Here is a 24803-nt window from a genome sequence, read left to right as displayed (position 1 = left end):
TGTCACAGAAAGCGTTTTTATTACCAGAGAGGAAACCAGGAGCCCACGCACGGAGCCAGGGCAGCGTGTGTAATCGGGGAGGGGACAGCAGGCAGAACCCCATCAATCAAGTTGGGGCAGCCTTCGGCCGGCATGTTTACTCGATCCACGAGAGATCGTGTCTGGGCTGTGTCTGTATGGCTCAGGGAGGTAAGCCAGCCAGAACCAGGGACAACTGCTGCAGAGACACCAGCTCACGTGGAAATCACACCAGGCTCGTTCCATCAGGAAGTGCATTGACCCTCATCATAAAACACGAGGGGAAAGGGAGCAGCGGGCTCTACTGGACAGCCCACCTTTGAGAGAAAGGGCTTTTAGAAGTTAAACACAGCGCCTTCCCCTTGCTAACAGCAGGCAGCACACAACTTACTAGCCAGCTTTGAAAGCTGTTATCTTTGTTATCTGTTGTTATTTGGATTTTGAACAAAATTGATGGAGTAGGAGCCAGTAGAGGAATCCTGTTTGATCTGGAAATTTTCTGTGGAGAGTCCAAAAGGTCGGAGAACCAAGTTCCCAAGATCTTTTAGTTTACCTGCAATATAAAAGCAAAAACTGAAATAAATATGGGAATGAGCAGAAGCAGGAAGACCACAGCCACGCTTACAGAGTACCTCCTGGTCGTTCCCGAGACTCCCGCCGCCCACAAGAGTGCAGTCACTCCAGGGCCACCCACCCACCTGGAGCCTGTGCTCCCACAGATGAACAGAGGGAGCCCCGCGGCTTCTGGAGAACAAGGCCTCCTGTCCAAACTGGCCAGGGCCACCACAAGACACAGGCTTTGGGATCGGTGCTGGTCCTATCACCTGCGGCTCCAGGGGGCGCGAAGGCACCCTGCCAAGCCCCAGATGCCTGGTGGTGAGGACACAGGTCCTCCAAGTCTGTTCTCTATGAAATGGCAGCGGCAGCCACTTCCTGAGTCTATTCCACTTAGCTGAGTTTTACTGGACCTGGACTCAAACTCAAGAGCCCCCTGCTTTTCTGAGTAAAGCCTCAACTCCGGAGCAAGCTCATCATTTGGGCAACGGGAGATCCTGTTTGTCTGCACAGGCCCATCACCCGCACAGTCGTCTCCTCTCCTGGCTTCAGGCTGTGCTGAACCACTGGGTGAGTTCACTCCCCGACACCAGAAAAGAGACACAGTGTAACCACGGGTTTTTATGCAGATCCCAGATACAGAGTTACGGAGTTTCTATGTCAAAAGCTGGAGTTTCTAAGGATACTTGAGAAGGTTTATGGGGATTTATGGGGCAAATGGAGGGACTACTTGAAACCAGGAATGTTTTGGAAAACACTGGCTAGGATTGATAAGTAAACAGTTTCAACCCTTTTTATTTTATTTTATTTATTTTTTTTATTTATTTTTTACAGAGACAGAGAGTGAGTCAGAGAGAGGGATAGACAGGGACAGACAGACAGGAATGGAGAGAGATGAGAAGCATCATCATTAGTTTTTCATTGCACGTTGCAACACCTTAGTTGTTCATTGACTGCTTTCTCATATGTGCCTTGACCGTGGGCCTTCAGCAGTCCGAGTAACCCCTTGCTTGAGCCAGCGACCTTGGGTCCAAGCTTGTGAGCTTTGCTCAAACCAGATGAGTCTGCACTCAAGCTGGCGACCTCGGGGTTTCGAACCTGGGTCCTTCCTCATCCCAGTCCGATGCTCTATCCACTGCGCCACCTCCTGGTCAGGCTCAACCCTTTTTAAACTGTTCTAATTGTTCTTCCCAGTCTGCTTCCAGTGAGGCTGAGAATGGGGGTGAAAGGAAAAGAACCCCCAACTAACAGGTGCAGGGCCCTCTGACCTCACTCTTGTTGGCAGCTTTGTCCCTCTGAGGCCCCATCTGAAGTGAAGCCCAGGTGGTCCTTAAAGACACGTGGTCTGTACCGCGCAGGCCGGGAGCAGTGACTGGTGGGAAGAACTGCTGGTCTCGGTTTAAGATTTATCCCACAGAAGCTCACCACATTCTGAGAAAGCTCCAGAAACTCAGGGGCCGCTGTCCAGGCAGGCTTCCCAAACTTCAAGCTGGAGCACACGTGCTCAGCGCTTCTCCTCACGGGGAGTCCCTGGCAGACCGCGCCTCGCACGCAGCGGGCAGCAGAGGGCCCCATGCGTGGCCCTGCGCAGACGGGGGCAGGGGCAGGGGAACACAGCCAGCAGGGAAGACGGGGCACCCTCAGGAAGGTGTCACCCAGAACTCAGGAAGTCTGTCTTGGGGTTGAGGACAGGACAGGGAGGAAAAGGACATTTAAAGAAGCCCAATGAAATGTCAGTGCTGGCCCTCGGACACGCAGGGAATGGACCTTCATCTCGAGAGTCCCCAGAAGGGCAGCTCCGCTAGAGGAGGCTGTGTGAGGGCCACCCGGGGTGGCGGGTTTACGGCGGGCTCCTCCCCACGGGACAACTTCCAGTGAAGAAGACAAAGAATGGAAAGATACAGATTTAATGCAATCCCCATCAAAATCCCAATGGCACTTTTCACAGAAACAGACCCCTAAAATCCTCAAATTTCTGTGGGACCAAAGATGACCCTGAATAGTCAACGCAACCCAGAGAAAAAAGAACAAAACTGGAAGCATCACAATCTCTGACTCTGAACTAGACTACAAAGCTCTAAGAATCAAAACAGCATGGTACTGGCCAAAAATTACACAGACCAATGGAACATAATTAAAAGCCTAGAAATAAACCGACACGTATATGGGCAACTGATTTTTGACAAAGGAGCCAAAAACATAACTGGAGACATGAAAGCCTCCTGAGTGAATGGTGCGGGGAGACTGCGCAGCAAGCACACAGACGCTGCACTGCAAAGCTACACGGCGTGAACTAATGTCCCCCAGTGAACTTTATTAAGTCACTGGGGTTGGGGAGCAATGGGCTAGGTCCTCCGGGACTTTTTTCTTAGGAGAAACACTGCCTACAGCAATCCTGAGAGGGCATCTCCTCTCATGAGGCCGGAGGCTAAGCCACACAGCCAACTCCTCCTTCCCTCTGAGCAAAAGGCAAATCAAGTGGCCGCACAGAATCAAGAGCATAAAACTCACAGCCGATTCAAATGCTCACGGGAGCTCTTGGGTGAAGGCAGAGGCAGGAACAATCCCTGCCAAGGATCATGGAGAGTAAGAGAGGCCCCGCTGAGGAGCTGCAGGAGCACAGCGGCAGGGAACGGGAACTGGACTGGACCGGACCGGGACCAAAGCAGGCACTGAAAGTCCACACGCGGGTTTCCTACCAGAGTGACAGCGCGAGGACCTGGCCGGAGCAGAACCTGCAGGCAGTCTGTAGAGTGTCTGCCAGGGAGCGTGGAGAAAGATGAGAGACTGGATTTCCACACCCACACGTTCGGCTTCAGCAATTTTAACGGGAACAATTTTAAGTCTTGTGACTGCTCCAAAAGGGAGCTGTTTCTAGGACCTCCTTCTACTCCACGCAGACCAGAGAAGCAGGTAACGCATAGGGAAACCCAGCAGGATGTGTTGAATCCTTGCAACAACAACAGACAAGTGACTTATAACTCCGTGTGCAGCGCCTGCATGTGGCCCACACAAGATGGTGGTCTCAGTTCAGTTCACAGCCGAGCATGCCTTAGGGGCTAGTGAACAGGCGTGGACCCCTGAGGAGACCGGGAACATGCTGCAAGGTGGACGGAGGTGATGCTACGAATGGAGACTTGGGTTGGAGGCGAAGAGGCCTACGTCTGTGCCTGGGCGCAGTGGGAGGAAGGGGGTTGCTGGGCAGTGCCATGCCCAGGTCTCTGCTTCTGCTGCGGGAACAAGTGAGTTTCACGGCACAGCTCCAGGCTCTCCAGATCAGGACGGGCACCTGGTAGCTCGGTGGAGAGCAGCAGCTTGTGGAATGGCTGGACCACAAGCATCCATGCTATTGGGACACCCCCACCCCAAGACCTGGGTGGTGTGCCTACCCCCTCAGTAAACGGTGACAACTTAGTGAGCTCACGGGCTTTCTCCAGGGTGCCTGTCTAATACAGAAATGAAACCTGGCAAGGGACAGCTGGCCATAGGGAGCTTGTAGAGATTTCAGGACAGTGAATCGGGGAGCTCATGTTCTGAAGTGTCTACTTACTATTTTTTCTCCTACTGCAGCTGTAGCACAAGGGAAAGATGAAACCCAGGGGCATGCCTGCTCCTGCCCAGCAGGGAGGCCTCCAGGCAGAGCTGCTGGCCCCCACTCCTCTTCCTCCAGGGCCACTCCTCCGGGCATCAGGCATCCTGCGGAACTGGCCACGCCCCACTCTGCCCGTGGTTCCTGTCCCTGGTGGCCTTCCCCCTGCTCCTCACTCACCACTCACACCTCCAGCAGCAGGGATAAACTCCAGTGTGCACCAGAAATACCCAGAGGGGTTAAAATGCAGGGTGCAGGCCCACCCCCGCTTTCTGGTTCAGCAGGCCTGGGGCTGGGCTGAAACATATTTTGGATAAGTTCTCAAGTGAGGCTGGTCTGGACACTGTATTTTGAGAACCAACTTCAAAAGATAACTTGCTTTTGCAGCTGGTGAGTGGAGCCTCGATCAGACGCCTGGTAGTAAAAGCTAACTGAAAACACCCGTTTACAGTGATCAGAGGGACAGGCTGCCTTTACAGTGATCAGCGGGACAGGCTGCCTGGGAGGAGCGGCCCTCTCAGACGATGGCGGCCCTCACTACCTTCTGGAGAAGGCAGACAGCTCCATCTTCTACCTCACAGTTCAGCACAGAGATGGCAAGAGACTCAGGAGGAAACATCGAGGCCCAGTAATTCCACTTGTGAGGTTTCATGGCCGGGTTGGGATACAGGATAAAACAATTTGCCACCGATGATGACGAAAGTCTCTATCCCACCATCTCTTCTATTTCTGATGAAAACCTGTTCGGAGACCTACGCTACATCCCCAGGCCTCCGTGCACAGAGTCCCCCCGGAAGGTGCCCTGCTCCCCCAGGCCCACGGCCCCACTCCTAAGGCGCCCCCGAAGGCACAGTGACACGCTTAGCACCTGTTCTCAGAATCCTATAGGTGAGCAGGTGCTTCAGGGATCCTGAAAAATGTCTCATCAGTTTGCCCTTGAAAACTTTTTTTTTTTACTATTTACCTATTTATGTGGGCAAAAATACGGTGAAAAAGAAACAAAAGAAATAAATTAGGCTATAGATACCCATACGCCACTCCTCAGAGCATCACTGCTAGGCCACACACACCCTGGATTTCAAATTTTGTTCCTCATGCTTGCTTATTCTGATTAAAATGACATTTCAATTTATACAAATAAAATATACTGCTCACAAAAATTAGGGAATATTTTATCGTTTCATATTAATTTTGAAATATTCCCTAATTTTTGTGAGTAGCTTCACACACAATTTTTTTAAATAGAGTTTCTACTATTATTTTTAGAAATGCGAAAATCACTACGTTAGAGCGAAGCCAAGTAACACGACATCGGTCACCAGTACCACCACCATCACTCAAAAACGGCTCCCTGAGTCTCTTGGGGCGCCCAGTCCGGGACCCCTGCTCCCACCGTATCACATCGCCAACACACCCCTTAGGGTCTTCTAAATCTCAGATGCCCTGGCTTTCGTGGCCACCGGCGAACTGTCCCAGAGAAAAGGACAAAAGCGGACCCGGCAGCTGCTGTCGGCTCTCCCCAAACCTGACACCAAAATGACCGTCCTGTGCTCAGCAAGGGCTGTGGCACTGTGCCAACGGCCACCTGTGTCTCCACCTGTTCTGATGATCTCTAAAACAACAGGCTGGCGGGGGCACGTCCTACTCATTCAGAATTCCATTCAGGTCTTTCTAACAAAATGGAAGTTACAGAGAGAAAAGAAAAAGCAAGTCAAAGGTTATAGAACAAAAACCTAAATAAAAGCTCATTTTGTTAAATAATCACATTAACTCTGGAAATACCAATGACAAACATCAAGCAGTTTTTAAATCTATAACTGCCAGTTTTCCAACAGAAGCCACCACTCCCACAGAAACCAGCACTAAAAATCCTGCACCCACTGCAAAGAGCTTGCTCAACTTCTAAGGTGGGACGTCACTTCACACTCAGACGCTACCTTCCAAGGACCTCCCAGCCCCACCACCCGTGACAGGAAGGGAAGACCACCAGCAAGCTCCTATGGGCCGAGGCCACGCACAGGGACCTCTCCCTCCAGGCTCTCCCATGGCAGGTGATACCTAGAAGCAGGATTTTATTCACGATCCTTATATCAGTTAGAAATCAAGAGTCACCTGACCAGGCGGTGGCGCAGTGGATAGAGTGTCGGACTGGGAAGCGGAGGACTCAGGTTCGAGACCCCGAGGTCGCCAGCTTGAGCGTGGGATCATCTGACTTGAGCAAAAGCCCACCAGCTTGAACTCAAGGTTGCTGGCTCCAGCAAGGGGTTACTCGGTCTGCTGAAGGCCCGTGGTCAAGGCACATATGAGAAAGCAATCAATGAACAACTAAGGTGTCACAACGCACAATGAAAAACTAATGATTGATGCTTCTCATCTCTCTCCATTCCTGTCTGTCTGTCCCTGTCTATCCCTCTCTCTGACTCTCTCTCTGTCTCTGTAAAAAAATAAATAAATGAAAGAAATCAAGAGTCGACCTATTCATACTATTAATGTGAAACAACAAACCAACGTATTATTGACCATGCACCTTTAGCTGTTCAAGTCTGATGGGAGAGTTCATTACCAAAGCAACTGAAGGAATGAATTCAACCCGAACATTCCGCATGAGGGGACAGGAGAAAGAAAACCCAAAGCCACGGAGGAGACAGGAAGCTTTGGCTCATAAGTGCTCCCAGTGACAGGGACAGGTGGGAGTTCTGACTCCGGCGGGAACTGCCGTCGCAGTGAGAGACAGTCGCACCCAGCCCCTCATGGGCTCCTACTGACTCAGAAGAGACAGTGCCTGCAGACCGATGCCCACGTGTCTCCCACACCTCCGCTACGGCCACTTGAAGGTCGTCTCTTTCAGCAGGAAGTCCAGGTCAGCTAAATAAAAAAATTTTTTTCTAAATTAAGCATCCTGGCCTGTGGTGGCGGTGGATAGAGCGCCAACTTGGAATGCTGGTTCGAAACCCTGGGCTTGCCCGGTCAAGGCACATACGGGGAGGCAACTACTACAAGTAGATACTGCTTCTCTCTCTCTCAAAATTGGTAAATTTTAAAAAATAAAGCATTTTTAAAATGAAGAAATTGCTTTTTCACTCTTCTTTGGTGAAAGAATACCTCCAAAATAATTTTTCTGCTCAAACACGGTGTAAAATAAAAGGAAAGAGCCTTGTTGGGAAAAACTGGGGAGGCTCACGGAACTGCCCGCGTCTGAAGCAGCTCTCCCTGGGGTCGGAGTCTGAGCCCAGCCACAAAGCCAGAGGACTGTGGACGGTCGAGGCTAACTGCCCGTCTCAGGGCTGCTATCCAACCGGGCCGCGCGAAATGTGCTCGCGGTGTATGCGCACCCATGCCTCGAGGTCATAAACGGCCAGGCTCATTTACCGTACACGATCTTCCCTCTAGCCCAGGTGACTGCAATGTAGGAAATGTAACACACATGGCGGCGTCAGAAGATATTCATGAGGAAGACACAGAGCCGACCGTGAGTGGGGAAGGAGACAGGCTGTGAGCAGAGCATGCGGGAGGGACAGGCCTCTGGCCAGGAGCCTGTACTCCCCTCAGTCAAGCACACTGTCCATGGCAGGCCTGATCCCTACTGCACACTGCTTTGGCAAATAGGAGAAGGAATGAAAGTGTGGGTCCAATGAAAAGGAGTGAAAGCGTGGGTCCAATAACCCTCTGCTCCCCCTCCACCACCGCCTCCTGGCCCCACTGTCACCCCACTTTCTGCCCTCTCATGTCGTCCCAGACTCTCTGCTGTCCAAACAACCCCCCTGGGTTCTGACGTGGTGCTGGCTTGCAGTGACTGCATCCTAACGAACTTAAAACCTCACACTGTTTTCTCAGTAAAGAAGCTCGATTGTTTTTATGACATTAATGATCTGAAATTCAGGTTGACGGTATCCAAGGTTGGAAACTGAACTGTGTTTATATTCCTGAAGGGAGGGAAATTTTCCAAGAAAAATACACAAGCAGTTTGGTTGTGAAAAGCTGACATCCTCCCTAAACCACAGGGCTCCTGTGGAGTAGAAACAGCTGAGCACCCACTGGCCCGTGGAACTGCACCCACAACAAAGGGTGGGCCAGTAGCCCTTTCTAACTGCCGCTTCCCTCCGAGTCAAGGGAGTCCAGGACCGGGCCGGTCAGAGAAAGGGAGGGAGCGACTCACCCAGCATCTCCTCCTTCAGTCTCGCATTCCGCTCCTCAATCTGCTTCGGTAACCTCTGAGGGACAAAGAGGAGACAGGGTCGGTAAGAACATCTCTCAGCTTGATTTTGAATTTGCGGAACAATAAAAACGAATGAGAAAGTGAGATAAGGCTAACTACAGAGAGCTGACAGGCAAGAAAAAACCAGGCATCTGTGGGTGAGCCACCGAAGGGTTTTGCTGGGTTCACTGCTCTAGGCCCCCCCGCTCCTGGCCACAGTGGCCTGAGGAAAACCTCAATAAAAATTTGGTGAATAAATATGTACACAAAAAAGTGTGAAAGGACACATACCAGAAGTTTACAGTGGTGGTGGGATTATGGGCGACATTTGTATTTTAAAGTTTTTTGCTCACTTATATTTTCTAACTTGAAGCCCTTTCTTTCTATAATCAAATTTACTGAGAAAGAGTTCCCTCAGTGCTAGTGCTCCCCGAGCTCCGTGTTTAAGTCTGGGCGCGACAGGCACTGGGACCAGGCAGGTCTGGGCTGTGGGCCGTTGCGTGCACTGCGGGACGCGAGGGCACCTCTGGCCTCTCCCCACTTAGATGCCAAATACTCTCCCGGTTGTGACAATGCCTCCAGACACTGCCACTGTCCCCGCACCAAACCACTCTGCTGAGAACCACTGGTCTAGACAGAATCTCCTACGGCCACTTTTAGCTCGTAATTGGTCCAAAGTACTCTGGGATTCCAGCAATAACTCAGTTATAATTCAAAATAAATTCTTTATGAATATAACAACTAGCATAAAGGATTCCTTTCACAGAAGGCTTAAAACTAGTATGAAAAGGATAAGGGTTACCGAGAATTTGGCCAAGATTTTAAGTATTCATTCCCTTTCTTCATGTCAAGTTCAGTTAATCTTATCAGCACTCAGCGATACGTTAAAAGTCAAATACAGGATTAAAACTGGTTTCAAATGGTTTGTTTCATTATCCAAACCAGTCTGTCTCCCATTATGTACTCCATTTCTAGATAAATAAAAAGATCTGTTACTATAGAAGGAATTCACCTCAAGTATGTATAAAAACAGCAAAACAAAACTCAAACCACCTAGGATATTAATGCAGAAAGATCAGCGAACACTCCTCAGGTCTGCTGGGGGGAACAGTCGTCCCATGAGTGCGTGGGGAGCCCCGTGGAGCAGGCCAGACAGGAACAACGGAGGAACCGGTGGAGGCCACTGGGCGGCGTGGCCAGCTGGCAGAGGGACAGGAGTGCTCTGGCCAGATGCCACTGTGCGTGTCCCCAAGGATCCCCTTCCCTTTTATTTTCAAGAGGAGTCTGCTTTGATACTTAGCTAGTAAAATCTTCCCATTTAACCTAGTTGGCAAGTGGCCTCATTAAAACACAAACAAAACTGGCTTAAGTAAAACGTGTAGCTTGCCCCTTCCTGCCTGCCTGCCTGCGCCCTCTCTGCTGCACGCCGGACCTCTCCACCCTCACGGCTCTCTGAGAGTCGGGCAGTGAAGAAAGCTGTGTGGTTAAAGCCCGAGCTTCTCTGACTCATCTGAGCATCCTTTACTTTTTTATCCCGGGGCAGTAGCAGGCACCGCCCAGCTCAGCGGCACCCCCTGTCCGTGCCGCTCTGCGCGGCAGGGGCGACCGCAGAATGGCGCTCAGGGCCAAGTACAAACCTGTGGTTATTCTGAAAGGGGGAATAAGCAGTAACATTTAGCTAATTTACGAACGACATAGACACATTATAACATTTAGAAGCAAAAGGATTTGCAGTGTCAGGGGTAAGAAGTCACTAAGATAAGATTAGTTTAGGGTGTACTCCATTGTAAATGTGTTGGGCACAGGACAATAAACAAACCAGGGGACGGAATAAGAGAAAGAATGGACAGAAAACCAGAAACTGGTTGCCTGTAACACTAAGACTCACTTGGGTCTGCACTGTACAACTACAGTGGACGTGAGTTTCCTAGTCTAACAAGGACATACAATTCCTGTGAAGCCTAGAGATGACCGGTTCACACAGATCCCACTCTGAGAATGAAGTTTAAATGGCACATGGTCACAGTGGGTTGGTGGCCACCACTTCCCGGTCCCGGCGCCCTGTTTTGATGCGCTCCTCAAAAGTACAGAAATGGAGAGCAGCGTCCGAAAGGAGTGTTACATGAGGACAGCACGAGGAGAAGCAGCTCGCCGGGCTCACCGCACAGGCTTCTCTGGCCTGGGGCACCGAGGGGTCTCTCTCCAGCACGGCCTTGTAGTCCTCCAGCGCTTCGTCCAGCTTGTCAGTGCTCTCGTACAGCTCCGCTCTCCGCAGCAGGGCCCTGACGTAGCCGGGGTTCAGCTGAATGGCTGGAAAAGGAGAGGGGGTCACTGACCACGAGAAAAGGGTCTGGACACACGCAGCTGTACCGAGTTTATTAACTGCCCGCCAGGGCCTAAAAGGAAGTCATCTGTCATGGGCGACACCTGGGGCCAGCCACACTCGGTCACAGCACTCTGCGCTGCCCCTGCAGCGTGAGCCTCTGATGGCGCCCTGACCAACACGGGCGGCCGTGTTCCCATAACCCTCAGTGATGGTCGCTGAGATCTGGACTTCACACAACTTCCATGTGTCACAAAATATTAGCTCTCTTTCGATTTGATTTCCAGCCATTGAAAAATGTGAACATGATTCTTGGCTGACGGGCTACAAAAGCAGGAGGCAGGCTGCCCTGGGCTGAGGCTGGGGTTCGCCAGGCCTGGGCCCGCACCAGGAGTCCCGGTCTTCACCGCTGTCCTTCTGCTCAGAACAGCCAGAACACAGAGCTCGGGCGCCCAGGGAGAGAGGGAGGGAGAACGGGAGGTGCACAGGGGAGCTGAGGAAAACCAGTCTGTGGCGACTCGGCTGTCACCTCTTCTTTCTGGGCCTCGGCTACTGAGGTGACGCTGTCAGCGAAACCCCCACTGAGCCTTCGGACTCCGGCTCCAGCCCCTCCAGGTCACGGGGGCAGAACTGTCTTTCCTTCAGCCAATAACCACTGCCCTTCTAAGAATCCACTGCCAGTGTTTTGGTTTAAGGGTGTGTGTGTGGACTGAGGAGGCAGAAGAGTCCCTTCTGGGCCCGTAAATATGCAATGCCTACTGTACCATACAGACGGTATTTCAAGTTTCCAAACTGGATGAGAAAATGTCGGGAGAAAACACAGAGGGAAAAATAAAGAGGGCCTTATGGAGGACTAAAATCTAGGGACTTCCAAAATGTTGGATTGACTGAGAAGCCAGCAAAAGAGTAAGAAATAGCCTGACCAGGTGGTGGCGCAGTGGATAGAGCATGGAACTGGCATGCAGAGGACCCACGTATGAAACCCCAAGGTCGCCAGACTGAGCATGGGCTCACCAGCTTGAGCGTGGGGTCACTGGCTTAAGGGGTCACTCGCTCTGCTGTAGCCCCCCCCCATCAAAGCACATATGAAAAAGCAATCAATGAACACCTAAGGAGACAAAGGAGCTGCAACGAAGAACTGATGCTTATCTCTCTCCCTTCCTGTCTGTCCCTATCCGTACTGTGTGTCACACACACACGACAATAAATATTCAAGAAACAGCCCCCCCCCAGAATGATACACCATATTAAATGCCTTTCGGAGGTCAAGCAGGGCGAGGAAAGAGAAGCAGTGGCGTATTCAGCAGATGAGGTGGTTGGTGCCCTTTAAAGTGGGCATGGGGAGAGCAGGAAGGGGAGAAGGCGGAGGCAGCAGGTGCAGACACTTCCTTCAGTGAGGACCCGAGAGCGCACAGCGCCTGAAGGGGGAACTTCACAGCTGCCCCTCCCTCAGCCTGGTACATCACAGCCTTTTAAAATACCCCCAACACAGCACCGTAACATCCACAGGAAAACAGTCCAATGACCACTACCACATCCTTTGCAAAAACTGAACGTCCAATTTTCACATTTTAACCCACATACTGCCCCCTTCTCAACTAGCAAATAGCCTCTAATAATGCAAATACGTTTTAAAGAGAGGTAACTTTTCCCACAATTACTTTATAAAAACCTCTAAAGTCAACATAGCGCTCTGCGATTTTCTTTCCCAATCCATATAATCAACTTAACCTTTATTTACATCAAGGCTGAAAACCCTAAGGTGAGGGCATTAAATACTGTCCAACATGACCCCAGAAATAAAATGTGAAGTCGTTTGCCAAGAAGGTTAATGAACTGAGTGGGAGTGTGTATGTGTTGGGGGGGGGGGGGAGGTGTCCTTAAGACCAATCACCCACACTGGTGTCAAGGCACTCTGTGTGTGGGTACAATGCATGTACCCATAATGACTGAATGAACATGCGAATTTGGTTTACTCAGATCCAAACACAGATGCGGAAACCACTCTGCTCCCCTTCCACTCATTTCCTTGACAAAGCTCACACACTGAGGGCTGCTGTCCCAGGGACACCTGCTCACCAAGCTTCCAAGGCATTTTCTCAACATCTAGTCACAGAGAAAAAGACTCTGAAAACGGATCCAAACTTTTCAAACCCACACATCACACACAGATTAAGGTTACACACTTTCTTCCAGATGAAACAGTACATTCAGAAGTAGTTCCAGCTCCAGACAGTAATGGGTCAGCAGCAGTGAGCTCGATTCAAATGCAGTAGTAGTTTCACTCATATACTTTAAAGAATACCAAATACAAAGAAAAGACAGCGCCACTAGGGAGGGTGACAGATTAATGTAAAGAGAAAACAGAAGAGGAAGAATTCATGCTTAGCACAAGAGTGTGACTAGATAACTAAGTAAGGCTCTTTCTAACCCCACGGGTCTCTCAAAGAAATGACTACCCAAAAATAGAAAACAAGCAACCCCACACTTTATATAAAGTAATTATTAGCTAGAAAACCTCATGATAAGGGAGGTGGTTATACGTGTTTTCCATACCAAGCGGGTTAGAAAGGCAAGAGAAGCCGTATGGCCTATCAGGAAATTTTAGAAAACAAAACAAACAGCAGTGATCCTAGGTCTGGTGTCTGTAAGCTGGTGGGATGAGGCCTCAACAGAACTCAGACAGCAGACAGCAAAGTCCCGATCCAGTGTGTGGAAGCCCAAAGGGTAACTGAAATGACGACAAGTAGGTTCGGAAGAATTATTACATCTGAAGAGCGCACCTCCCCCCCCCCCAACTCCCAAACACGCAGATCCAGACAGCTAAGAGCAGCAAGATCTGCAATTACAATGTCAAAGTAAAGTGGTTTGGACACTACAGGAGGTCAATTCTGTTCATCAGATTCTGCTACCAAGGTAGCTTTTCTTCACATAGTTACAGGACGGGATACACTGACTGAGCTATCCATTCAAAAGCACACTTACAGTGGGATGAGCACTACAAACTGCCTCTAAGGAGGGCTACGCCATAAAGCTTCCTTATTTTAGAAAGAGCTAAGGAGGGAGGGAGGGAGGGAGGGAGGGAGAGGAGGGAGATACGGAGACAAAGAGAGAATAAAAAGGAGAGTGTGAAAAAAGGGGAGAGAAAAAAGGAGAGGGAAAGAGAGAGAGGGGGAGAGAGAAACATGGATTTGTTGTCCCACTTATCTATGCATTCATTGGTCGATTCTAGTATGTGCCCTGTCCGGGGAATGAACCTGCAACCTTGGCATATGGGGACAACGCTCTAATCAGCTGAGCTATCTGGCCAGGAAAGCGTCTCCCATATGGGCCTCAGACGAAGGGGACACACGTCCAGGTGCACACCTGACCCTGACCGACAGCCTCCCTGTCGGTCTAGCTGAGGGGATGCTCTTTTATGTTAACATATAAGAAATAAAAAGCGGTACCTTTGCTGCAGTCACTGATGGCCACCTCTTTCTTGTCCTAAAAGGAAATATAACAATATGTGTCACCCTATAGTTCTGTCTTAATGGCCCAAAGGCTCAATGACATAAGCTGATCATTAATAATTGCTTATGAAAATGCAGAATTCTCTTCAGAGAAACCACATAAAAACATGCAACTTACTCCCAAGCTAAAATGCAAATAGGGTGACAGCTCAGACTTGAAAGTCTTCTGCCAGCTAAATACTCAAGTAGCTTCTTCCTGAAGTATCTTTAAAAACTGTTGTCATTGATCTATTATACTTGCAAGATGCTTTGTCAGAACGCTGACGCTGAGAAAACTTTGTGGTCAATAAATGGGGTAAATGGCGATGCATGAATAATTGAATTAATAACCCTCCTCTTTGGCTAGCTGAGCCAAAGTGCTGTCTTCACAGAGTGCACAGATGGCACCTCTGCAGTAACGCAGTGGGGCCTGTCACAGTCTCAGCTATACACCTAACTGATCCTCTGATGAAAGAAAAAGACGCACCGGCCTACCGAGTAAGACCTGTCACTAATACCGCGTTCTGATCCGGGAGCCCGGCACAGCGGGGAGAACACAGCTGGCAGCAGAACTGGGTTCTGGGTCCAGCTGACACTAACCCGCTTCTAACGCTTCCAGCTCTAAAATGCCCACTTTCCTCAGATCCGTTTTCTACAGGACAGAAATGTTACTTCACACAAATGTTCAATACTTCTATAATGGCTATGGGAGCAAATACTAAATATTTTGCAGAATATTTTAGAGCGATGTCTCCCAAACTGAGTTTCAGGATTTAATCAGAGACAGTTCCAGGACGGGCAGTGAATGCTGGGTGGTGCAGGGTCCTGCTGGGGTCATGACAACGCTCTGAAACCAGGAGGCGACGGCTGCACGACATTTATAAATGTATTTAATGGTGCTAAATTATGTACTGCAAAACAGTTAAAACGGTCGACTTTATGTCGTGTATTTACCCACAACAAACACAGAAGGTTCCAGAGTGGTCTGGAAAACACTAGCTATTCTGTCTCGTCCAGTGTTCATCATAGCAACTCCCATATTAAAATCTCTAAGAAGTTCTGTAGTAAAGAAATTGGTGGAGCGCTGTATAAGTCAGCATTTCCCCAACTTATTAGCTTTCTGTAACTCTAAGACTCACAATTTCATGTTTTAAAGTTTCTGAAATAGGAGCAACTCTTCACAACTTCTATGTCCATCTGCTGTAATGCTGCTACTCTTTGGGCCCTTAAGAAACTTATAAGCTGCAGTGAATCTATGAACAACTGGTGTCTGCAGATAAAGGAATGATAGTACTTGATTGCAGAACCCTTTGTTTCAGGCTCATAGTTGACCCAGGCGTTCCCTGTTGCTCAGAGTGAAGGTCTCCAAAGTGGGGCACATGGAAAACACCAGAACTATTTTTTTTTCTAGTGAGAGGAGGGGAGAGAGACAGACTTCCGCATGTGCCCCGACTGTGAACCACCCGGTAGCCCCAGTCTGGAGCCAATGCTCAAACCAACAGAGCTATTTTTAGTACCTAAGGCTAACATGCTCAGACCAACTGAACTATCCTCAGCATCAAGGGCCACAGTCAAACCAATCAAGCCACTGGTTGTGGGAGGGGAAGAGAAAAAGTAGGAGAGAGAAGCAGATGGTCACTTCTCACATGTGCCCTAAGGACAGAACCTGGAACGTCCATACACTGAGCCAACTACTCTATCCACTGAGCCACCGGCCAGGGCCACCGGAACTTCTTTACCACCCTTTCATAACTTATGTCAGTCTCTTTACATATATAAAATAATGTACAAAATATGGAAGGACAGCTTTTTTTTTTTAATTTTTTTTTTTTCTTCTCATTTTTCTGAAGCTGGAAACAGGGAGAGACAGTCAGACAGACTCCCGCATGTGCCCGACTGGGATCCACCCGGCACGCCCACCAGGGGCGACACTCTGCCCATCCTGGGCGTCGCCATGTTGCGACCAGAGCCACTCTAGCGCCTGGGGCAGAGGCCACAGAGCCATCCCCAGCGCCGGGCCATCTTTGCTCCAGTGGAGCCTTGGCTGCGGGAGGGGAAGAGAGAGACAGACAGGAAGGCGCGGCAGAGGGGTGGAGAAGCAAATGGGCGCTTCTCCTGTGTGCCCTGGCCGGGAATCGAACCCGGGTCCTCCGCACGCTAGGCCGACGCTCTACCGCTGAGCCAACCAGCCAGGGCTAGGACAGCTTTGAAAATACTCAGAGCCCACTCTTTCAGGGTTTTGTCTGCTCTAGTGCAGGTAGGCACAGAGCTGATGTGCCAGCCTCATGCCAGGCTGCCCCTCTCTCTCCAGGTGGGAAATGGGAAGCTGGCTGGGTGCTCAGCCAGGGATGCTGAGCATGCCTTTCAAAAATTCTTCTTAGAGTCGTTAACCCATAACCTTCATGAATAAACTCAGAATATAATCCTTAAATTGTGACAATGCATTAATCCTGAAGTGTCTAATTTTAGAATCTCTTCAATATATAAAAGAATGCAATTTAAAAGAACAGCAAACATCTCATCCCACTATCAAACCCGCTCTTTGTAATGGAAATAATCTTAGAGCAACTCTCTCTTGCGCCCCCCTCAGAGGCGACAAAGACCAGAGACACTGCCCCAACTCCAGACCACTCAGTCACGCTAGCCCAGCCCCAGTAATATCAGTAAACTGGCAACTGTGGGAACAAAGAACCCCAAATCCCAGGGGCCGGACGGGTATGGTGCATTTTCTCTGACATTGAAGGTGTCCTGGGTCCTACTTAGCAATGTCAATTTCCAGGCCGAGGACATGGCAAGATGCAAAAGCAAGAGATGCAAAAGCAAAAGATGAAAATTTTCCAAGCTAAGTGTCAAAACTGTTAGGTATGACTTCTGGTTGGTGGTGAACTGTATTAATGAGTACTGTTTTAAATAAACTCAATTGTTTTATTTCCTCTAATACTAGACATCTGCTTACATATTGTAGACTTATTACTTCTCCAATGCCACATGAATCACTCCCCAAATACTCCACTTTGGAGATGTAATCCAATAATAAAATATACAAGTTCAGGTTTATAAACACCTTTCTGCTTGTCCAAGCCTTCAAACAGCAACCATTCACTCCCTGCCCTTTTGTTTAAAACCATGTTATCCAAAGAGACTTTGGTAGAGGCCCTAAGCAGGGGTCCCCAAACTTTTTACATGGGGGGCCAGTTCACTGTCCCTCAGACCGTTGGAGGGCCAGACTATAAAAAAAACTATGAACAAATTCCTATGCACACTGCACATATCTTACTTTAAAGTAAAAAAACAAAACGGGAACAAATACAATATTTAAAATAAAGAACAAGTAAATTTAAATCAACGAACTGACCAGTATTTCAATGGGAACTATGCTCCTCTCACTGACCACCAATGAAAGAGGTGCCCCTTCCGGAAGTGCGGCGGGGCCGGATAAATGGCCTCAGGGGGCCGCATGCGGTGCAGGCCGTAGTCTGGGAACCCCTGCCCTAGAGAATTTCGGGCAACATCAACAAGAAAGTGATAGATAGCTGATCTAAGCAAATAAACAAAAAACCACCTCACCCAATCTAGGGAGACTTGCTTCATGGTTGCTTAAAGGTATGTTAAATAACCTACCCTGGGCATTGGACACAGCAGCCATAGTTGAACAAATGTATTGTTTTTACAAAAGTCTCGTCATTCCAACCCAGCAAGATTTACTATGCTGACTAAACAGGAAATCAGACCAATCAGCCAGAACTCGAACCTTCGGTACCAACACGGTACCAAACACGGTACCAAACACGCGCAGCTGCACTGCTCTCTAGTCTAGTCACCTGCCTCCAGGTCCCCAGGCCCCTGGAACGCAAATGCCCTGAACTTCCCGAAACCTACTTTGCATTTAACACATTGTTGACCAGCAATTTTACGCAGAAGTTATCTCACGGCTATTTTTTCGTAATTGAGTATGAAAGTGAAACAATCTAAATAAACTTCAGTATACTTTATTTATACATAATGAATTTAAATGAAACTTCGTCCATTATCTGCTACATATTATATTTTACACATATCGTATATTTTAGTAGTTTTTCTTGGTGTGGTATACTGTATAGCAATCACCTACGTGTAATGGTACACAACATGTTTTGCAAATATATCTGGTTTCGCTGCGCTTTCCTTTTGAAACCTAAATATCAAGTCATTTTTTTAAATGAACTGAACACGACAAAGAAGGATTTTACAATGCCCTTGATATGTACAAACTGCGCGCTGTTGGGAGACAGTCCAAGTTTAGACGCTGGACACTGGCTGTCTTTGTTTACCGTACCTTCGATTTTGCGGTCTCAGCTGGGAGGAGTGGGAAGAAAAGGAGCCCGCATGAGAATATAGAAGAGTGTGCTGTTTTTCGAACTTCAACCCTCAGGGTGAAGAGTTACAAACACAATAATCCTGTATTACCCTGAGTTTAAAAAACTGAAATAGCTAATGCAAGAGCAACACACGAGTTAACTCGTGAATGGTCAACAATGTGTTAAGCAACCTCTCACATCAACTGGTGGATCTTTCTCCCCATGTCCATCAACAGAAAAACCAGCATCTCAGGAACAGGCATCTTGACACCGAGTTTTTGTGTCTCCATCTAGAAACCCAGAGGCCTGCAGCGAGCCCTGCAGCAGTTCTAGGCCACACTGCTAAGGCCCAGGCTTCGCTAACTGGCCTAGTCTGGTGGTGACTTTGCCAGCCTTCCTTCCACAGAAGTGTTCACTCAGCCACCCTAGTGAGGTTTGTTAACAGTAATCGGACTCAAGTTTTCCAAAATACATTTCTATCCTCCCTGTGCCCTTTCTGTCAGGAAAATACACAGGTTGGAAAAGGGAGGCACCAGCGTGAAGGCCCTAGGACAGCTTTTCGAGAGAAGCTATCCTACGAAAGCACTGTGAGATCACGCTTCTCAGAAAAGAAAAGGTCAAAGTTACATACCTGTTTCATCCTTGCAGCCGCCCTATTTGAAAACAGAATAGCCCTGTCTTTCTGGAAGCAGGATGGGCACATCTGCAGGGCTCGACTGTAAGAACTCTCAGCTTCTGTGTACTCTGAGGATAAGGAAAAGGTGAGAAGTCACTATGATTTTATTCCTGAGAGGATCAAAGTCACAGGATCTGAGAGTGTACAGCCCTCTGCTCACAGGACAAAGGTCCCCAGCAGAACGCTCTCAACATTCAGCTTCCATTCAGCTTCTCAATTTCGGGAAGAGTTATGAAGGGGGGTTTGGAAACGGGACAGATGGAAGAGACCGAATTCTGGGATTAATGCATACAAAAATCCTATGTGCATATTTTCTTTCTTTATTCTTTTTTATGGCAGAGACAGAGAGAGAGAGGGACAGATAGGGACAGACAGGAAGGGAGAGAGATGAGAAACATCAATTCTTCGTTGCGGCTCCTAGTTGTTCATTGATTGCTTTCTCATATGTGCCTTGACTGGGGGGCTACAGCAGACCGAGTAACCCCTTGCTCGAGCCAGCGACCTTGGTCCAAGCTGGTGAGCCTTGCTCAAACCTGATGAGCCTGTGCTCAAGCTGGCAACCTCAGGGTCTCGAACCTGGGTCCTCTGCGTCCCAGTCCAACGCTCTATCCACTGCGCCACTGCCTGGTCAGGCCTATGTGTATATTTTCAATAAAGATATTGTGTTTTCATAGTTATTCTGGCTAGAATTGCTTCCATGAAATGTTTGGAGAAACATTCTTTTTGAGCTAATAGCAACAATGCAAACATCAGCAGTGACTGAAGACCTTAAAAGAGAAAATGGTGATAAATTTATATACTGCCACACACAGAATGATGGTCAGGGTTCTAAATCACCCATTCACACTTTTTCAGGTTGGAAATATTTAATACTAAAATACAGAAAGGTACGTTTTCAAAGTTAGAACCAGCCTGACCAGGCGGTGGCGCAGTGGATAGAGCGTCAGACTGGGATGCTGAGGACCCAGGTTCGAGACCCCGAGGTCGCCAGCTTGAGCAAGGGGTTATTCAGTCTGCTGAAGGCCCGCGGTCAAGGCACATATAAGAAAGCAATCAATGAACAACTAAGGTGTCACAATGAAAAACTAATGATTGATGTTTCTCATCCTCATCTCTCCGTTCTTGTTTGTCCCCGTCTATCCCTCTCTCTGTCAAAAAACAAACAAACAAAAAACCCATTATTTATTTATTTGTAGCACAAAAGAAGTGATGGATGCTAAACCAGGATATAAGAAAAATTTAAACCTGAGAATAACGTGGGGAAAATGCTACTATGCTTAGATCCTTAAAGCATCTATACTTTAAGATATGACGAAGGATACCATAAGATCAAATGGTTCCCCCAAATTCTCAGAAAGAACCCGACATATCCCCGAGCATGTGTAGAAAACCTGGAAGGACAAAAGGAGCAACTCTGTACAGTATGAAGAGCATCCTCAGAGAAAGGTTCAGCAAAAAGCCTCCCGTGGGCAGTGCTGGAACTATCGGCTGGTGTTTACAGCATTATTACAAAGCGAGGAATGGGGCCCTGTTTTTACAGAATGCAGCAGAGAACATTGAACATTCCAGGTTCAAGTTGTCCAAAGCAATGGCTGAAGAGTTTGCCTCCCAGTTTCTGGATTTATAGACAGTGGATTACAGAAGAGAACTACGCCTGTGCCAAGAGACACATGGGAGCTGGCCACTGCCAGCTGAGAACCATCTGAACTTGGTAAAAAACAAAATTCCAAGGCGCTGGGAGGCGATGCTGTATCGTGAGCAGTTTATTTGCTAGTTGTTTCCAAATGTTCTTTGGGCTTTGTCCACAGACTCGACGAAAGGAAGAGCCCAGCTGGCCGAACGGCAGCGCTGAGACAGGCTGCTTACCTCCTTTCCTAAACTGCTCATTGCCCTCCTCCTTCAGGCCAGTGCTCTCTTCTCTTCTTTTCTACAAAAGACCAGAGAATCACAGAATTCATCACTGTATGGTTCTGAGTGGATGGAAAGGTCAGTTTTCTTTACCCATCGGGCTATGTAACAGGCAGCAGCTTGACTTTCGAGAACTGGGTCAGTTTTATCTAAATCTCCAACAGATACAGAGAAAAACACATAATCGTCTGGCTAATCATCAGTCACATTCTTGATTGTGTTTAAAACACAAAACCTAGGTTTCCCGTTTATATCTTGTGCATGGAATGGTAATACGGGTATCATTTAATTTTTCCTCAAACTGAAACTAAACATACTCACTGGTATACAAACCACTGAATTAAAATTCTGGATCTGCTACTTATTAATCGCCTGGCCTTCAACAACTTCCAGATCTTTCTGAGCATTCTTCCCATCATCTAAAAAATGAGGCTTTGGTATTTTTATGGATTAATGTGATACAGACATAAAGCTCCCAATAGTGATGAGAATATAAGGGCTCAATAAATATGAGCTAGGATTCTTCTGTTAAGTACGTAATTTAACATGTACTTTGCTACAATTGTGGTGTGTGTCATCAAGGAGACAGGTCTGGGGGCAGAGTGCATTATGGGGGTGTGCCGTGTCTGTGGGATCAGGGCAGCATGCTGGGAGCAGGCTAACACAAGGGGATCTGAAGAAACCCAGAAAAACAAATCTCCCTTTTCTCAGCTTCTTCTAACACCTCAGAAAGGCACACAGACGGCCTCAAAGAAAGCTGAGGGCTGTCCTGCAGAGCAGGGATGGCGCTGCCCACTGGGCTTGCAGCCCTGAGCATCTCAGCAGTGCGGCCGGCACGAGTGGCTCCTGCCTACCACCTCTGGACAGTTGTCTTTAAAAACAGAACAGGACAAAACAACCGCAGAATCTCTTTCATCCTTGAAGTTTCTGACTAAATAAAAGTTTCAAAAGGGAGGAACTACAGTTAGCAGGGCGTTTCATGCACAGGAGGCCTGGAGCTTCAACAACTGGTACTCATAAGATTTGGAACCAAAGTAAAAATACTATGTCTCCAGGATTTGTCAATATGCTGTTGGGTGCTCCCTGAATGTCTTATTATTCTGCCCTGGATGAAACACAACACTTAACAAATCTCAATAATGCAACTAAATAGGTAGGCAGAAACAATCTAATTTTTATGGTATCTGCTATGTGCCGGAAGCACAGGAGATAGACTAATGCACTTTAAGATACAGCATATCTGAAGGTCTATTCTAAGGGAGTAGAGAAAAAAAAAATACTTGCTAACGGTGGGAACCAAACATAAGAATGCATCCACATTTACCTAGTACTACCCAGGATGAGGTTAGGTGTTGGATCCTAATGTTCTCTATTGTGCTGAGTAGCATTTTTGGATGCAGCAATGGGAAGCCTAAAATAATAAGCTTAGAAAACAGGCAGTACTCAAGGAAGCTCCGTTAAGAAGCAAGAAAACATGAAATATCTACTGGCGGAAGAGTCCGTCCAATATAGGCTTGTAATAGTAGCAAGGAAGTCCTAATCATCCCTCTTTCTTTGCGCACCCAGATTCGAAGCCTCGATCAGAAACACCCAATGAGCCATGTGTAGGACACATGCCTCGGCTGTCAGAACGGAGCAAGGGACATGGAGTACAATCACTCAACAAGACTGTAACAGGAAAATTCCTCCACTCATGAAGGGGAGGGGGAGTGTTAGATGTGTAAGTCAAGAAAACCCCACAATAAATCTAGTTAAAAGTTATTTTAACCCGGAATAGCCAAAGCAGCCTTGAAAAAGAACAACAATCCTGGAGGCATCAGGCTGCCTGATTTCAAACTTTATTACAAAGTTATAGTAATTAAAACAGTGTAATACAGACCCTGGCTGTTTGGCTCAGTGGACGAGCTTTGGCTTGGTGTATGGACATCCCAAGTTCGATTTCCAGTCAGAGCACACAGGAGAAGCGACCATCTGCTTCTCTTCCTCCCTTCCTCTGCCCCTTTTCTCTCCTTCTTCCCCTCCCGCAGCCAGTGGCTTGACTGATTCAAGCGTTCGCCCTAGGCGCTGAGGATGATAGCTCAGTTGATTCGAGCATCAGGCCCCAGACGGAGGTTGCCAGGTGGATCCCATTTGGGGCGCATGCGTGAGTCCGTCTATCTCTCCTCCTCTCACTTAAAAAACAAAAAAAAAGTATAATATAGAAATAAAAACAGATACAGATTCATGAAATAGTAGAGCTCAGAAATAAACCCAGGCATAAATGGTCAATTAATTCATGACATAGGAACCAAGAATATGCAATGGGGAAAAGACAATGTCTTCAATAAACGGTGCTGGAAAAACTGGACAGCCACATGGAAAAGGAGGAAACCGGGCCACTACCTTACACCACACTCAAACACGAACCCAGAATGCACTGAAGACTGAACGTTATACTGAAACCCATAAAACTGCCAGAAGAAAACAGAGGCAGTAAGCTCCTAAACAGAGGTCTTGGTATTGATTTTCTGAATCTGACACCAAAAGGAAAGGCAACAAAAGCCAAAATAAATAAGTGGGTCTACATCAAACTATAAAGCTTCTGCACAGCAAAGGAAAACAACAAAATGAAAAGGCAACCTACTGAATAGGAGAAAATATCTGCAAATCATGTATCTGGTATGGGGTTAATAGCTAAAATATATTTTTAAAAACTCATACAACTTAAAGGCGAAAAAAGGGGGGGGGGCTAAATAATGGGCAGAGGACCTGAACAGACATTTTCCCAAGGAAGACCCACAGATGGCCAACAGATACATGAAAAGATGTTCAGTGTCATTGTTATTAGGAAAATGCAAACCAAAACCACAGTGAGGTATCATCTCCCATCTGTTAGAATGGCTATCATCAAAAGGACACGTGCTTGGAGAGATGTGGAGAAAAGGGAACCGTCTCCCACTGCTGAGGATTACACCGGGCAGCCAGGCCACTACGGAGAACAGTACCACGTTCCTCAGAGGTTAACAGGACTACCACATGACCCAGCAAACTTCTGAGTGTCCACACCAAAAACTGAAAACACTTATTCATAAAGAGATATATATCCCTATGTTTACTGCAATATTATTTACAAAAGCCATGAAATAGAAACCTATTTGTCCAATGACAGATGACTGGATAAAGATGTGGAACGTGTGTTTGTGTGTGTGTGTGTACACACATGTATGACCTGTGGTGGCACAACGATAAAGTGTGGACCTGGTTCAAAACCCCGGTTTGCCTGGTCAAGGCACATATGAAAAGCAACTACTGAGTTGATACTCTCCCATTTCTCTCTTTCCCTCTCTCTAAAAAAATCATCACACACACACACACACACACACACAAATACTACGCAGCCATAAAAAGATGAAACATTGCCATCTGCAACAACCTTGAATATTAAGCCAAGTGAAAGAAGTCAGATGGAAAAAGACAAGAACTGCATGATTTCACTCATATGTGGGATACGAAACAAAAAGTAACAAATGAGCAAACAGAACAAAACAACAGAATGCTGGTTACCAGAGGGGAAGGAAATAGGCCAAAGGCGAAGGGGATAAAGGAGTCAAACACATGAATGGCCCGGGAAGGGAACCAGACTGGGTGGTAAGCACGGCAGAGCACACAGACAGTGACTCACAATGCTGTGCATTCGAAATATAACATTTATATAAATATAATGTTATTAGC

At 47.7% G+C, this 24803-nt stretch overlaps 1 protein-coding gene across 3 annotated transcripts in view; it reads right to left on the bottom strand.

Moving 5' to 3' along the window:
* TTC1 (tetratricopeptide repeat domain 1) overlaps window positions 1-24803 on the bottom strand; it is a 44631-nt gene continuing 19828 nt past the window's right edge. For all 3 annotated transcript variants that reach the window (XM_066273181.1, XM_066273182.1, XM_066273183.1), the window contains exons 3-8: window positions 21051-21111; window positions 19140-19252; window positions 14130-14166; window positions 10519-10667; window positions 8319-8373; window positions 1-571 (exon numbers count right to left, since the gene is read on the bottom strand). In XM_066273181.1, coding sequence (XP_066129278.1) covers window positions 438-571; window positions 8319-8373; window positions 10519-10667; window positions 14130-14166; window positions 19140-19252; window positions 21051-21111 — 549 coding nt within the window. In that variant the 3' untranslated portion in view covers window positions 1-437. The remainder of the gene's footprint in view (window positions 572-8318; window positions 8374-10518; window positions 10668-14129; window positions 14167-19139; window positions 19253-21050; window positions 21112-24803) is intronic.

Source organism: Saccopteryx bilineata, chromosome 4 (assembly GCF_036850765.1).
Source record: "Saccopteryx bilineata isolate mSacBil1 chromosome 4, mSacBil1_pri_phased_curated, whole genome shotgun sequence".
Taxonomy (NCBI): domain Eukaryota; kingdom Metazoa; phylum Chordata; class Mammalia; order Chiroptera; family Emballonuridae; genus Saccopteryx; species Saccopteryx bilineata.
The sequence above is the reverse complement of the archived record's forward strand: the minus strand, read 5'-3'. Positions and strand labels throughout refer to the sequence as shown.